This window comes from Talpa europaea (genome assembly GCF_964194135.1).
Source record: "Talpa europaea genome assembly, chromosome: 11".
Classification (NCBI taxonomy): Eukaryota; Metazoa; Chordata; class Mammalia; order Eulipotyphla; family Talpidae; genus Talpa; species Talpa europaea.
Window position 1 is genome coordinate 90,237,439 of NC_140078.1, and position 17,156 is coordinate 90,254,594.

The 17,156-nt window shown below is 39.4% G+C and overlaps 1 protein-coding gene across 1 annotated transcript in view; it reads left to right on the forward strand.

Moving 5' to 3' along the window:
• Window positions 1–11,623, forward strand: part of EFHB (EF-hand domain family member B) — a gene marked incomplete at its 5' end in the record, with an annotated part of 33,628 nt that extends 22,005 nt beyond the window's left edge. Inside the window, 4 exon segments of the mRNA XM_084247096.1 lie at window positions 6,396–6,603; window positions 9,036–9,227; window positions 10,543–10,724; window positions 11,331–11,623. Coding sequence (XP_084103222.1) covers window positions 6,396–6,603; window positions 9,036–9,227; window positions 10,543–10,724; window positions 11,331–11,504 — 756 coding nt within the window. The 3' untranslated portion in view covers window positions 11,505–11,623.
• Window positions 11,624–17,156: the final 5,533 nt, after the last annotated feature.

Consider the following 17,156-nt stretch of genomic DNA (forward strand, 5'->3'; position numbering starts at 1 on the left):
TCTGTAAAGATGTCTTTGATGTGCAAATCACGTAGTGTTTCGCCTATATTTCCTTCTATATATTTTATGGTTTCAGGTCTTATGTCTAGTTCTTTAATCCATTTTGAGTTGATTTTTGTGTATGGTGTGAGGTGGTGGTCAAGCTTCATTCTTTTGCATGTAGCGACCCAGTTTTTCCAGCACCATTTATTGAACAAACTTTCTTTGCTCCAAGTTTTTTAGCATTACTCTTATTACAAATATGGTTGGGAGATATTCTCTTTAAGTTTCTTCTTTTGTTAATTTGCTCAATGCAATCATGAATAGGCAATATATATACATAATATTGTGTTAAAATTATATTTAATTTTGAATGAATAATTCTATTTCACCTCATTTTCCTATAACTTTTTTTAATTAATAATAAATTTTATTTTTATATTCCCCATACAATTTCAACCCCCCCATTCTGACCCCAGTCCCTCCCCTCCTGCCCCCCAACCCCCAAAAAGTGTCTCTGGTTCATAGTTTTTTGTTGATTTTGATTTTCACTTTCTTACAGTTATTCATTTTCCTGGTCCCTTATTCAAGTTTTCTAGATTCCTGCTATGAGTGAGACCATCCGGTATTTTTCTTTTTCTTTCTGGCTTATTTCGCTGAGCATGATCCCTTCCAGCGCCATCCATGTTGCTGCAAATTGCATGTGTTTATCTTTTTTAAATGCTGAGTAATATTCCATGGTATATATGTACCACATCTTCTTGATCCAGTCATCTATTTTTGGACATCTGGGCTGTTTCCAAAGCTTAGCTATTGTAAATAGTGCTGCTATAAACATAGGGGTGCAGGTGCTCTTTGGAATTGATGTTTCTGTGTCCTTTGGGTAAATACCTAGGAGTGGAATTGCTGGATCCTATGGAAGCTCTATGTTTAGTAGGTCCAGAAATCTCCACACAGCTCTCCATAGTGCTTGGACCAGTTTGCACTCCCACCAACAGTGCAGAAGAGTTCCTTTTTCTCCACACCCTCGCCAGCATTTGTTGTTGCTAGTTTTTTTAATATGTGCCATTCTCACTGGTGTAAGATGGTATCTCATGGTAGTTTTGATTTGCATTTCCCTGATGACAAGTGATGTTGAACATTTTTTCATATGCCTGTTGGCCATTTGCATTTCCTCTTCAGAGAAGTTTCTTTTTAGCTCTTCTGCCCATTTTTTGACAGGATTATTTTCTTTGTTGTTGTTGAGTCTCATCAGCTCTTTGCAGATTTTTGTGATCAGTCCTTTATCATTAGTGTTGTGTATAAAAATGTTCTCCCAGTCGGTGGGGTTTCTCTTTGTTTTTGTTATTGTCTCTTTTGCTGTGCAGAAGCTCTTTAATTTGATGTAGTCCCAGCTGTTTATCTTTGCCTTCACTATCACTGCTTTGGGTGATGTGTCTGTAAAGATGTCTTTGATGTGCAAATCCCGTAGTGTTTCGCCTATATTTCCTTCTATGTATTTTATGGTTTCAGGTCTTATGTCTAGTTCTTTAATCCACTTTGAGTTGATTTTTGTGTATGGTGTGAGGTAGTGGTCAAGCTTCATTCTTTTGCATGTAGCGACCCAGTTTTTTAAGGGTTTTTTTTTGAAAAAAAAATTTGTTTATCCTTTCTTTTAATTGTGGTAGCATTAGGATTCTCTTCATCAGGTAACAGCACTGAAGGGTGCCTGCCACTGGCTCACCCATAATTCACCACCATAGTCCGTTGTGCTTCCTTCCCTTTTTGCTCCTACCCCTCCTACCTTTCTTCTCCCCTTTGGATGCTTCAGTTCTACAGAGAACCCCAGTTCTCAAGGGTTAGCTTTTAAGATGGTCTTTCTCTGGTTTCTAGTTTGGTTTCTCTCTACTCCACTTTAAAGTAAGTAGATTTTAAATTTTAATCAAATTCAAATATCTTACAAAAATGTTATTGGGGGAGATTTACTTACTAGTGATATAAATAAGAGAATCTACTACAATACATAACACTCCATGCTTAAAAAAAAATCATTTTCATTTTAAATGTAATTATAGGCAAAATGATTATCTTAATAGCTGTTGATTATCTTAGTGAACCACCGGGCACATTCCTTATGATAAAATTAAATAAGCAGGGAGGAAATTACTGAGAATTATTTAATGCTGATATACCTTTTAAATAGTTAACTTTTAATATGCCCAATTTAGAGCTCAGTGTCCTTGAGGAGCTTTTTTTCTGAGAGGGTAATAAGATTTTGGTCTTTCTAGTATAGCTGTAGGATAATTTTTGATGATTTGAATCTTACATTGTTGGATACCCAGATTTAATTTAATGGAAAACCAAAACAAAACAGAACAAATAAGCTGTTGTTTCCTAAATGAATCTTCTTAGATGATAAGTTTAACTGTTATTTATTAAACACTCAGCAATACATCAATCATTATTCTAGATAATACATAGACCTTCCACTCAGGGAAATGAAAATCTAAAGGGTGGAAATAAAAGGCATGTCATGTTCTGGAATCGTCATGGCAGAATCCCCAAATTTTCAAAATAGGTCTATATAATTAATCCTGAGTCTTTTCATGCTCATTATTATCAAGGAAGTAACTGTGATGGAATGACCCCTTCCTGGGCACAGCAGCATTCAGTAACAAAATTGCTTTACTAAAATATGTGAACTAGGAGCTGATGAGGAAGGTAGACAGCTTTGAGAAGGCCATTCCAAAGCTCAGTGATACCAGACGACTGTGAGGGTTGGAAGCAGGAAAGGCTCATTGAATACCTTGACTGACAGTTCATTGTTGAGTAGCTTTTATTGCCATAAGGCTTATCACCGTCAGACTGAGAACAGGTAGGACAGCAAAACACATGACTCAGATTAATTTCATGGGCCATACTGTTATGACAGGAGCCAACTGACTGGAATAGCAATTCCATTAGTTGAATATGTGTCACAATGTGATGCACCATCAGTGTGTCTGAGTGGGACAAACGTTTCATGTGATCACTCTGTCAGGAGCATGGGGGCAATGCCTGGTGCATGCTACACCCTCCTTACCCTGAGATTAATAGGTCAGCATTTGGCAGCAGTCACAAGTTTGGCATGTGATGGTAGCCAGGGGTGGAGAGTGCTTTACCTTGTACCGTGTCTGAAATGGTGGCTGTGTTGTCACGTCTGGTGCAATGACGTATCCAGGCAGCAGTGTTGGTGATCTAGAAGGTTCGGGCTCAGCCAGAAGCTTGATCCCAGTCATTCTCATCAGAGAATATACCCTTGTTGTGGGTGTTTATACTAATATCCAGGTAGTTTAATCAGCAGCCATAAATTTGCTTCCACAGTTTCTAGATTCAAAAAAAGAAATGTCTTTAATTTTCCAAGTGGAAAAATTAAAAAGATAGGCCATTGGCATCAGTCCCAGAGTCAATGAAAATATAAAAGTTTTATCTAGCGGAGCATTGGCCAGTCATAAGAATAACCTTAAGTTCTGCCCAGCAAGTAGAGTGTCTTCCCATTTTTTTGTTCTTCAGAGTTCTCCCTGACACTGAAAGACAGCAGCCCAGTGAAGAGCACTGAGTTTCATATTAGTGAATTAGGCCCAGGACTTAGGGAAGCCTCTGTGAACTAAGGGTTCTATTGAGCCAGTGGCTTTACTACAGATGGCAAGGTGAATAAAAACATGACTTTTCCCCCAAAAGGATTGTTCTCTTTTTTCATGTAAAGCTGAGATGTTACTAGGGCCTTGCTGGGTGGTTTCTTGAAGATAACATCACCTCTTCACAAATGAGACTTACTGAGCCCTTTATACCTTGTTTTTTTTTTTTTTTTTTTTAAATAGAGGCATGTTTTATTTATTTATTTGTTTGTTTGTTTGCTTGTTTATACATGCACTGGGTACAGTCAGAAGCGCGGGAGGGCGAGAGAATTCACCAGAGCCAGAGCGGGGAGCAGAGCAGGCAGAAGGACCGAAGTACACTGCTGAGGGGAGCAGCTGGCGGCAGGAGAGGTCTGCACGCCATGTGGGACCCTCCTCTGGTGGCCAGGGAGCAGCCGGGGATTGAACCGGCGCCGCAGAGGCCGCGGGCAGCCTCGCAACCCAGCGCTCAACCGCTGCGCCACCGGGGAGGCCCTATACCTTGTTAGTTACTGAATCCAAGTTGGCTGACTTCAAAACAATGATCATATGGAGAGTCACAAGACATGGAGGCATCAAATGTTCAGTTTCAACAAGAGCTCAGTAACAGGCAAATGGAAACTGATAACCAAGTTAGGAAGGCAATGAGTCCTAAACTTCAAGACACAAGCCCAGTGGAGGTTGCATCTTTTTTGTAGATGTTTTCATTGTCAAAGCCATAACAATAGGGTCTCCCTGGTGGCCCAAGGGGTTAAAACGCAACCTATGTAGCTATCTGCAGCCACGCAGCACAAATTCCATCCCCAGCCAGGGAGCTACCCACATGGTGCGGCAGACCTCTCCTGACTCACCCGCTGCTCTCCTCAGCAGTGTATTTCAGTCATTCTGCCTGTTCTGTTCCCCACTCTGTCTCTGGTGAATCCTCTCACCTCCCACACCTCTGGCCTGTACCCCAGTTCTGTATGAATAAATAAATAAATCTTTAAAAAAAAAAAACATTAGCCATAGACTTGTAGCTCAATGGGGTTTTTAATAGTGTGGTACTAGCAATTCTCTACATGTGACCTCTGGCAGTTATGAATGTTCACAATACAGCCATGTAAAGCGTTAATACCAACTATGCATTCAGTGGTGTAAAGACCATTACCTGAGTCCAGGTATTCACCCCTCGCCTCTTGGGACTAAGTAGGATGACGACTTTGGCACCCATATCTAATGAAGCCATCAAAGTTTGAGTCTCCAACCCCTATAGTTCCAAAACATACTTAGACAGATGCATATGACCTTTGGTTAACCTTGGGGATAGGGTGATCTTGGTTGCACATCTAGGCTTCTTTCTCCTTAAAGCAGCTGAGGTTGAGGTATGGGGGATGGAGAGATCAAGGGTGCAGAGGGACAGAGTGGCTGCACTTGCTATGTGTGGTGATTGCCTGCAGCTGACTGGAAACGAACCGTCAATGGTCTCAGTCCACACAAAACCTATATTCAGCAGCAAAGTCACTGTTGCTGTCATTATCTGTTTCAGTTTTGGGACCTCTTGATTCAAAGGCCACACTCCACATTGTTTTTGAACCGAGTCTGTGGTGTTTGCGTTTTTTTTGTTGACTTGGCTCTTGCAGCAGAGACTTTTATAAAGGAGGCTACTTTCATCCAGGGCTTGTAGTTCCATTGTTAGGATATGTTTTAAACTCATTTTCTGTTTCAACATAAGAGTTAGAGACATTTTCTAGGGTTAAGGGCATAACCACAGGAATTTTTCCAGAATTCATTGGGCAAGTTCTCATTCTCCAGGGTATCACCTTCATCAGCATTGTAAATTGAATCCTGGGCCTAAGAGCTGAATACTAGTCAATGAGACATTTATGGTTTCCCTGGGGAGTTTGTCAGTCTTGGAGAAACTCTGAAAAGGCTTAAAGGTCCTTTTTTGCAGGCAGGACACACTGCAAAAATATTCAGGCCTTTTGCTGTCATTTCCCCATGGATTTAAGGTTGACTTGCTAAACTACAGGAAGGGGGCTAAATGGTAAAATGTCCCAGTTCCTGCTGTCCTTCCTTAACAGGGACTATGTTTTCTGCCCCTCACCTCCCTAGTGAATCAGCCAGTTTCTGCCTAGAGCCTTCATAAATTTCCCTCATTTCACATTCTGTGTATGTGTATGCTCCTGACTTTATCGTCTGTAACCCCCCTCTACCTTCTGCCTCCTCCCCAACAAACCTTGCAGTTACCAGGATGAATCTCACTGCTAATTGTTACAATGGAGGCTGGTTGCCAGATCAGTAGCACTTCCCTCTTGCCTAGAGGAGTGTTGGCAACACCAGGCAACTATTTTAAATCCACTTCCCTGTACATGACCTGCCAATACCTCTCCAATTTCTCCAGAGGTGTGGAAAACTTTGAAAGCATGGAAAATTGTAGTGAGCTGTGACATGGGCACTGGTCAAATGAAATATCAAGCACATATCATGGTTAGACCTGCTCTTTCACAGCGTAAACAAATGATTTAAAGACAAAATTTATTTAAATAAAATTTAAATGTCAAGATTTTAAATCCTATGATTCAAAGTCACACCCTACTCCAACTAAGTTGAAATTACTGTGGACATATCAGGTTGACACGAAGAGCACCAATTTCACTTAGTATTTCTTAGTATTTAACTCCTCTTACGTGAAAATTCTTTGAATTTATATGATAGAACTCTTTTCTTAAACTAAGTAACAGATGTTGCATAACTCTCCTTTTGAAGACTGCTCATTTTTTCTTTCTCTTTTGTGTCCAACAGAAGGGAGATGGGATGATAGATAAAGATGAGCTTCGGGAAGCTTGTGAACAGATCAACTTGCATTTAGATGAGAAACTCCTGGACCAGCTATTTGAGTACTGTGATGTGGATAATGATGGACTGATTAACTACCTAGAATTTGCAAATTTTCTGACCTGGAAAGATAAAATGCCTCCTCAGGAATCTGAAAAGAGGGTCATTATTACAGGTATTGAATTTTAAAGAGTTGCTAAATTTTCAAACGGACTATGATATTTTCTTTTTTCTGGGAGCTCAACATTTGTGAACTTTAATATTATATATTTTAAAGCATGCACATATGTACATATATTTATTTGTTTATGCCTAGAGTATCTATAGAATGATAGGAAAGAATTTGATAACATTTATTATTTCTAGGAAGGGTACTTGACAGTAAGGGTGGCCCTGAAATTCATTTTTTCCCTAGTATTTTTGCATAGTTTGTATTTGTGACAATGCATTATTCATTTAAAAGAAAAAAGTTAAAAGTGAAAAAAAAACTTACACTGAAACCCCAACTGTAAAAGACAGTTCCACAGAAAGTTGTTTTTAAACTGTTGTCTTAGCTCCCCTCCCCCAGGAAAATCAATAATAAAATTGAATTTGACATAAAGAAAATCTGATCTTTTAATTTTGTTAGAAAAGGAAAAACGATAATTTTGTTGGCTCAAATATTTTCATGCTAACTTGCTGTACCATTAATATAACATTAACGACATATATAGAGAGAAAGATATGTGTGTACATCTCTCTGTATTTTAAACACAGCTAAAATCACAGTGAATGAACCACTTGACATTTTAAAATTTGGCTTTCAAATGTCTGTTTAATGAAGAGATACTTTTTGATATCTGTAGGCCTAATTTTCAGTTCCTTTATCTTGATGTATAATGAATTACTAAACCATTTCCTTACTTTGAAATTTAGATTGTTTCCAGATATTTTAAAACGAATATGGGTTATAACAACTATTATCTCTCGAAAAGTTTTCTGTTTTTAATTCTCTCTTATTTCTTATGAAAGTTATCATCCCGGAAGGTCTCTTTCTATACATTATCATTTTACTTTTCTAAATGAATTACAATTTGTATTTTTATCAGCCAAGGTTGTGAGAAGATTTACTTTTACTTGATACCATAGTGCATAGTTTCAAACATTCCTGTTCCTGTAACTGAGTTAACAGAGTGACACATTTGCTTGCTTTACTTTTCATATCTTGATTATTAGAGAGGATTAATCTTTTTTAAAGCATTTTATACTTAAAAAATTTTTCTTTTAGACTATCTCTTCTAAAAAGTAAAGATAATACTGTTTTTACTTTTATTCCTGGGTTATGGCTTTCTGCCAAAGAAAGGTCTCTCTACTCCCATCCTCCCAAATCAAATTTTGGGCTTTGTTGATGATGTCAGTCTTTTTTTTTCCCTTAATAGAAAACAACTTAAATAGAATCAGTGTGCAATACAGAGAGAAGAGAGAGGATATAGTTTCCCAATAAAATACCCAAATAACTCATGCTACCCCTAGTAGGTTAATGCCTCGCTAAACAGGCTTGGCCCAAAGCAGGGCCACTAAAGGCCTGAAAACTTGCCCCAAGTCTAAGGCACCTTCTGGTGGGGACCCATAGGGAAGGGCAGAAAAAGAGCAAAATCGAAACCCAAGTCAATATAAAGGCTGAACCATTTTTCAGACTTTGTCCAGATTTCTGCTTTTGGTGGAGGGGTTGGGGTTGGTGAGCACCCTAGAGGATCTGGAACACTGCACCTGAATGCTTTTTCGATAATGATTGGCATGAGCTGAACGGGAGTGCAGACTTAGACAGGCTTGTCTTTCTGGTTTGCCTCAGGTCCCATACCTCTCAGATACCTGGGCACCATTTGGACTTTGAAAGTCTTGCTTGGACTTCCCCAGAACCAGAAGCAATTTTCTGGAGCGTGAAAGACCACAGCGCCCTCTAGTGCTAGCTATGCTGTTATCAGCGCTGTGAAAAAGATGTCTGGGGAATTTACTGCTGGGTTTCACAATTGCCTCAGCAAAGTAAACCTGCAAACGAGGACAGAGTCTTACAATCTGTTCCTCAGAATTGTCTTTTATAAATTGATTTGTAGGGAGTTATTTATAGAATCGGTTCCTGAGCGAGCAGTGAGTTCTTACTGCCTCTCCAAATGTTGCAATACCTAGGTCTCTTCCCCACAATCAAGTATGTGTGGAATGTACAACTCCCATCTGTGCGTGTATTTTCTCCCAATTCTCCCTCTGGCTGTGTCCAAGGAACAACTTTGGTAGGCTTGCAGTGTAGCTAAACATGAAAATAAGCTCCACTTTTAAAAGAATGGAAAGAAAAATGTAGCCTCTCATTTGGTCTTTCAGATTTAAAAGCTTCATTCCATGGTATATGAGTGGAGCGGTAAAATGAAACATCAGACTACATTCACACTTCCTGGCACATGTCACCGGCCTGAGCTTGCTCTTCCTCAGTGGGGTGCTGGCATCAGCTGAGGGGTGCTTAACCCAATTCAGTTCTACTGGCAAAAAGATTAAATGGGAAAAGTGATTTAGTTGCACAACAGCAGGCACCAATTAGTAACTTCTTCCTGCTTTTCTTTCACTCTTTGCTTAAAGGTAGTCGGATAGACTGTACAGAAAAATGTGAACCAACACTCTTGATAAAACCTGAAGACATTGTCATTAAAGAACCAGGGAGCTCAGAAACAACTCTTCGGACACTTCTGAGGCCAAGTGATAAAGTTTCTAATCACTATAAGACAACTTCTTCTGAGATCAGTGCGGTTGTAGGAGGTGTTCCTTCTACTTGTGAGTATGTGACATTATTTGTCCAGTTTTACAGGGATCAGCAAACAGACACAAAAGGTCTTTTGTCAATTCTCCTATTTTACCCAGCCTCTGTCTTCTATAGACTATAAATTTCTCAAAGCCTAGGACTTTCATTCAATTCTGTATGGTATGCATTTCCTGGCCTCAATAACTATAGACTGGACTGAACTACCCATGATGATCCAGGTAAAATGATTCTGTCTGTTATTAATGAAATTGAAACCGTGATCTGTGAGAACATTGAATGTCAAACCTGGTGGTAATTTGGTCTTTAGGAAGTGTTAGTGGACTTTTGAACAAAGTTATTCTTAGCTCTCTAGTTAGCTGCCTTTATGTATTTGAAGAGCTCTTCTGAAACTATTCTCTGTATCTTCACTCTCCGCCCCCATTCTTATGCTAGGACTGCCTTAACACAAATCACAAATTGAATGACTTAAAGAATAGAAATTTTCCATTTCATGGTCTTGGAGGTTAAAAGTCTGAGATCAAGGCGCTGGCAGAGTTGGTTCCTTCTGAGGGTTTGAAAGAGAATCTATTCAGGCCCTTCGTATTTCTGGTTTGCTGGGAGTCTGGTACTATTTGGTGTCTGCTGCATCCCATCCACCTTTGCCTCAATCTTCACAGTGTTCTCCTGTGTGGGTGTCTCTGTCTACATGGTCCCTTATGTAAGGATGTCAGTCTTAGAGGGCCAACCCAGCACAGTATCCTCTTAACTAATTATATCTGTAAGACCCTATTTCACATTCTGAGGTGTGAGAGGTAAGGACTTTAACGTATAAATCTGGGGAGCATACAATTATATATCTCCAGATTGAGCATGACGAATTTTGATTCTTTAGAAAGATTATTTTATGTTGCTCAAGTTCACTTCGTTAGACTAAAATCATGGTCAAGGATTTACATTTTTTCTTAATTGGATTTTATAGTCATGCTAAACATTCTGGCGGAATGTTTAGTATTGCTATTCCCTTCAGAATAGTGCCGTGCCATAGAAATATAGTGGGAGTGATACATATTTTCAAATTTTTAGTAGCCATTTTTAAGATGAAAAACAGGTAAAATTAATTTGAGTAGCATAAGTATATATCTCTTCAAAATCTTATTTCAACTAGTAATCAATATAAAAACATTTTGAATTTTTGATACTGAATCTTTGAAACTCTGTGTTTTACACTTACGACATCTCACTTCAAACTGGCCATATTTAAATGCTCACTAGCCACATGTGGTTGGTGGCTGTTGTGTTATACAGCTCAGTTTTAGACTGTCTCTTCCTTGCTCATTGATGTCCTAGGTTATCCCATCTGTGGTGTCCCAACCATCCGGTCTGATATTCCTGTCCCCAGAATTCGTCGCATCAGCGATAGGACTAATTATGGTGAAGAGGGCAATGCCTATTCGTTACTATACCCTACTGTCTTTGGTCACAAAGGAGTGTTTGAAAGAGACTTCTTCAAGACCCGATCAAAAAAAGAGGTACAGCATATTATTTCAAAAGCGATGAAGGAAACGCCAACTTTAAATAAATACCCAAAGATAGAAATGCTTATTTATCAAGAACTACTTTTTTTAGATGTTTTAAAACTTGAGTTTTTAAATTACAAAAGCCATTGGGATCCTCAAAGACAGAATTCTTGAGGATAATGTTCACTTTGGTTGTGATGTCTAGATACCATTCTTGAAATAGAGTTTATGTTAGGAAACATTACTTGCACATAGTATATGACCCATGTATAAAAAGAAAAATATTTTTCCAAGATTGGATGGAACTCAAATTAAGCAAGTCTTTTATCTTTACTCTTACTTTTCTTACTTAAATTTTGCTACCTCTCCTTACAATCATCGGAAACATGTAGAGTTGAAAATCACTTTATATATTGGCTACTTTAAGTACTCTCATTCATATAAATAAAATTGTTCATGAGCCAAATGTACTAGAATCTTGATATTTGCTCATTATATATAATGAGCACATATATAACTTATTAGGGATAAACAGCCATAGCCTTTGATGTTTTAAAGACATTCTTAAGATTCAAATTTAAAAGCATGTGAATCTTAGTCTGTCAATTTTTTTTCTAGATTGCAGAGATATTATGTAACATTGGTGTCAAGCTTTCTGATGAAGAATTTGAAAATGTATGGAATCTTGCATCAAAAAAACATTATAGAGGAGAAGTTTGCATTGAGAGTATCAGAAATGTTCTAGATGAGCTACAACATGCAGACCGGATTAAATGTAAACCAACCATGTGATATTTTTGGAGTTCATTCATTTAAACAAAAAATTTGTTAAATCTTTGTTCATTTTAAAATGATTGAGCATTCTGGTTTTACTTATTATGTTAAAATTCAGCAATCACTGTGATAGGACTCATATGCCTGTATTGTGTTGCAAATAAATTAGATTTTGGATTTAAATTTTATTTCATTGTTTTCTATAAAGTGCCAAAAAACTTGAGAGCCACTTGGCACATGCCTTTAATCTCATCAAAAGCGTGGTTCCGAATGACTTTAGAAGTTTGTAATGTTTAGTATGCCTAAGAATTTCTGCATTTTAGTTGTTTGTCTGAAATTCAAAGTCTGGATTGTGGTGCCAGGTTCATCAATGTGATGCCTTTAACATTTTGTTATTTTTCTCTTTAGTCATCATTATGACACAAGTTTAATGGGCTTTTACTCTATTAGCTTCTGAAGAAAACAAACATAATCACAAGCAGCAGGATTTATTTTCTTTTTTCTTTTTTTTAAAACAATATTTGCTTCCCCCACCCCCTCAGATTGAGTCCCCATAGAATTTCCTTCCCCAAGGCACCTGTGCACCATCACCACAGTCCCCTGAAGCAGCAGGATTTAAAGAGCAAAACCTTAATTTCATAATCGCTATGACATAATCGTTACTACCTTTTAAGATCTTTCTATGTCCAGAAAAGAAGGTAGTCCCTGAAGTATCTGAAGTGATCATAGCTGACTCACTGGGAAAGTCGAGGTAAAAGAAATTGGGAGCCTGTAGGATGAGTTGTCTCAAGTCCTGTCTGAACAGGAGGACTGAACAATTGACAGGTGAATCCTGTCCCACCACATCGACTATGAGGCAGCATCCTGACTAATGACTATCTCGAACTCTCCTGGAGGGAGAAGGTTAAGAGCCGGCATGCTCAGCTGGTGTGTAAACATCTGGCATGCCCAGGTGTAGCCCAACCCAGGCCGGACTAAGACAGTGCCCTTCTGCCAGCCTCATGGACTTAACCTTTCAATATCTCTTCCTAACCCCCTTTGAAGAGCCAGGCTAAATTCTCTTTCCCCTCACTCGCCCCCTCATTTATGAGTCTCTAATAAAGCCTTGCTTGGTTCAACTCCATCTAGCACTTTCTGCTGAATTCTTTCCCTAGACGACAAAGGACTATTTTGGGCTGGGGTCTGTAATGCTACCACTAGATGTAGTTTCAGAGAGTTATTAGAAGCAAAATGTTGTGGCATCATCTGTTACATAAAGGCAAGGCATACCCTTAGTGTGAAAGATCTCTAATAGAATTAACGTGTATAGAGAGAAAAGAGAAGAAAGGATAATAGTTTGCCAACAAAACAGCCAAAATTACCCATCTCTTCATGCATAAATGCCCAGCCAAACACAGTTGGCCTAAGGCAGGGCTGCCTAGGCTCAAAAGCTTGCCATTAGTCTAAGGTACCTTCTGGTGGGGAAACAGAAAGGGGCAAAAGGGGCGAAGCAAGTCTGGAATTAAGGTACAAATTCAAAGTACAAATCAAGGTAAAGGCTGCCATTGTCAGACTCTCCATTGATCTCTTCCAAGTGTCTCTACATGTCTCTTCTTGTGTCTCCCCCAAGGGGGTTTGTCTGTTGTCCCATAGGCCAGACTAGAGACTGCTGTAGAGACATGCAACTCTCACTTGGAAGTAGTTGTGGAGTTACTGCTCTAGTGGCCACCATGCATCAGTGCTCTATGCTGCTCAGAACACCAAGTCCCATCTTGCTACTGAAAGGCGAGATAGACTTGTTGGAATTTGCAATGGGGCATCCATCAGGATGAGCCCTTTGCACCCCTGGGTGAGGGGAACTACTCAGTTTCCACTCGATCCTCTTGTCCTGCTGCAAGTTGAACCTTTTGAAACACAGTACTTGAAAAGGAACACACAACATTGAATGGGGTGAGACTCAAGCGGTGGCGATCCTGGCCTGGCATTTACCTCTCAGTCCCTAAAGCTGTGACCACCTTTTCAAGGCCAGATGAACCAGTTCTGCTTTCCACTGGTGAGACTGTTTGGTAACAGTCTTTCTTCCTTCCATTGGCTTGGAGGACTTTGCAGCTCTTAGGAGATTGACCCGGTAAGCCTTACACAATTGCCTACAAAGTCTGTCCTTACTGAACACTGAATTCTCCCTAATGAGAAAAACTGTCCTCCCAAACAGGGATGGCCTTGGACATTATTACTGCATTTTAAGGAGGCATCTATGCCATTATCAAAACAGAATGCCCTGTATTCATATCTGATGAGTCTGCTAATGTAGCATCTTTCGTAAATCACAAGACAACACAGGCAAACCCTCTGAATGATGTGACTCCCCAGCTAAGAGACTTAATAAATCAGTGCCTTGGATCACAGAGGCTTATGATGGAAAAAATTGTTATTTTGGGCATCACTCTGTTCATCTGTGTTTCTCTAGCCTGTTGCCATATTATTTCCGTGATCTGTTTCCAGTGCCCCCAGATAGCCACCCCCATGCTTAGTGAAAGCCCTTGCTGGCTGGAGGCCTGGTGGGTAAGGCCGTAGGAGCTGCACTGCTCTGGTGGGGGTGGGGCGCAGAATTGTTGAAAGTCACCGAGAGGACGTGACCTGGGTTGACCCAGGAGCCGATCTGTGCAACCCTAGACTCCTCCCAGCTCTCTGGTCCTCAGAACGCATGTTCCGCCTGCGGGCGGTGGGAGCTGCTGTCCTCGCCACACAGCCCAAAGAAGCCAAGTGCTGTGGGGACTGGTCTAAGTGTGTGACTGATCGTGTTCAAGCCTCTTGATAAACTTTGAGATTCCGGGAGAGGGTGTAGACGTCTGCTCCTAAGTAAGTTACTTCTAAGAAAGTTCTGTTGCTGGTTCCAACTCTGCTGCCTACCAACGTGGAGAGGCCTGCCTCTCCTTCCTTTTTGCCCTTTGTGTGGGGGACCAGTTAGCAAACTAACACTATCTCTGGGAGACTGTAAAATGGGCCAAAATAATATATATTCAACTTCAACGTAATTCAGTTGCCAAAGCTGAACGTTTTGTGGACTTTCTATTTCTCACCCCAAATTATGCCCAGCCATGTGGTCTCATAAGGCAGGAGGGATGCAGCAAAAAGGAAAATAACACCGGTCCTAAGTGCAGGTTCATAAACATACTCCAGGTTTGAACAAACTCTGTCGTGTCCAAATTTACAGGGAGAAATTAATGCCCACATGTTGTAGCTCCTTAAAAGTCAAAATCTGAATAAAATGAAAATGAATTAAAGACAAATTAAAGACAAATCAATTTCTAGTGCCCAGGGATTTAAAACTCCCAGCAATTATTTTTGCCTTTTATGCTTGGGGGTGGGGGAATGAAGAGAGAGAGGGCGCGAGCCGGAGCGAGGGCACATTTTTCTGCATTTTGAGTCTTCCTGGCTCCTGAAGTCATATTGACTTATCTCCAAGTCTCTGATGAACCTCAATTTTAGAAGATCAAAGATGTAACAGAATATACAAGCCAACCCCAAATCCTGAGCAGTTATCCCTGTGAAACTGGCTCACAGTTTAGTGTGTGTATGTCACCACAACCCTAGCAAAGACCTCAAGTACGAGGGGAGCAGAGAAATGGGGAAAAATATCGATTTCAGCTTCATCAGGAGGCCCATTAATATATGTGAGTTAGCCAGAATTCAGACCTTTGAGCTTAATTTGGGAGAAATAAGTTTAATATGGGTCCTATGCAATTTATTGTATTGGATACTTTTTTTTTTTTGAGAATATCATTTACATTGTTTCTTTCTTGCAATGCTTAGCAATGAGCTATAGCAGCTCAGTCTTATTTATTTATTTGTGGAAGTTATGTTTACTGAGGTAATGTTGATTTACAACACTGGATATTTCTAGGGGTTCAGGTTCATACCACTACAAATACATGTTACCATGCCACCTCCATCCCCAAAGCACCAGGATTCCTCCACCAGTGTCTATTAGATTCCCTCCCCTCCTGGTCACCATGTTTTATTATGAAGTGTCTTTCTTTACTGTGCAGCATATGCAGCTCCATGGATGTTGGTATCACCAAGAAAGATGCCAGAGATGGTAGCAGAGAGAAAGAGAGCCACTCCGGTTACATACCTCTTTGCAATAATGACGAAAGATACGCACTACCATTTTAGAAAGATGTATATATGCATATACTTTTGGTCATGCAATATCTAAACCTTTGTCTTGGTTCTAATGAATAGCTCTTTGGACCAGGTGAATATTAAAGTAGCTTCATTTTGTAAAAATTTATACTAAGGTAGATTTATTACTTGTTTCTATCATCCATCCATCCATTCCTCCATCCATCCATCCATCCATCCATCCATCCATCCATCCATCCATCCATCCATCCTTCCATCCATCCATCCATCCATGCATGCATGCATGTGACTAACCATTGCTTATCCGAACTTCGGCTAAGTATCCTTTCTGGAAGATTTTATTCTTTGAATGCAAGGACAGAATCTTGGTCTCGGTGCTTCCCCATTTGTGGCGGTAGGGGGCACCCTAGCATTTCCAAACTTAGAGATGAACCTTTGCTCACAGAGCAGCTTAACTGCAGCCAGCTCAATAATACTTTCATAAAAAAGGAGAATGTTAGATTGGAGTGGGGAGATTGTTTACCATTGTACTTTCCAAAATCCAGGATGATCCAAGCAGTTTCTTCTTTTATTATTTAATGGCAGTAATTAGGCTGGAAAGAAACATTTTAGATAGTAAGCTAGAGGGGTTTGTTTGGATAATAAAGTGTCATCTCCCTGAAAGAAGTAAAACAGCTTGAAATATTAACGTGTGATATATATAAATATCCAAATATATAACATGTTCTCACCTAAATTATGTCTAATGTATTCAGAATTGTCTTAATAGTAAAACATGTTAAACCCATACAAACTTTAAAAAGCCGTTATTTCCTAGCCCAGGCAAGTAAACTTAATACATTTTCTTCACAGCATAGCTAACAAACCGAGAAACTTGTTGGAAATATTATGTGGACCAATAAAAGGTAATTTTATTTTATGTAATAACCTCTTATGAAAACTCACTGTGACTTGATGTGAAGAGCAGGGCTAGTTACAGGTTAACACCCCAATCATAAACCAACAATGAGGATAGACTTGAAGGGCATTTCTTTAATTATGAAACCTTTACAATAATAACCCTGTAAAAAATAATGGGATCTATTTAAAGCTCATTTATTTCCCAGCTAAGTGGCAATTTCCCATCACTCAAAATGCTAATACTTCCTCCTGAAACCCTAGGGATAATCTAATTCATGTGTGTTCGTTAAAAAAAGCTGGTTAAAATAAGCAGGTGATTCTGTTTTAATAATATCTGTCCTGCCAGCAATAAGACAGTCTCAGGTGCAAATAAATATATCAACAAACAGATTTTCTTTAAAGCACACAGGGTCTCATATCATTTCCAAATTAACCAATTAGCATGATGCTATTGGAAGAGCTAATTAAAAAGTGCATTTAGACTCAGAAATGTTTCCTGAGAGTAATCTGTAGCTTATAGTCCTTATTCCACCTGTAATTACTCTGCCTGTTTTTTCACTCTGTAGAGAGAGGTGAACACACCTTCACCTGGGCAGAGGAGATATCCTTTTCACTCTCTCCTGGAGAGATCTCATGTATATCAAT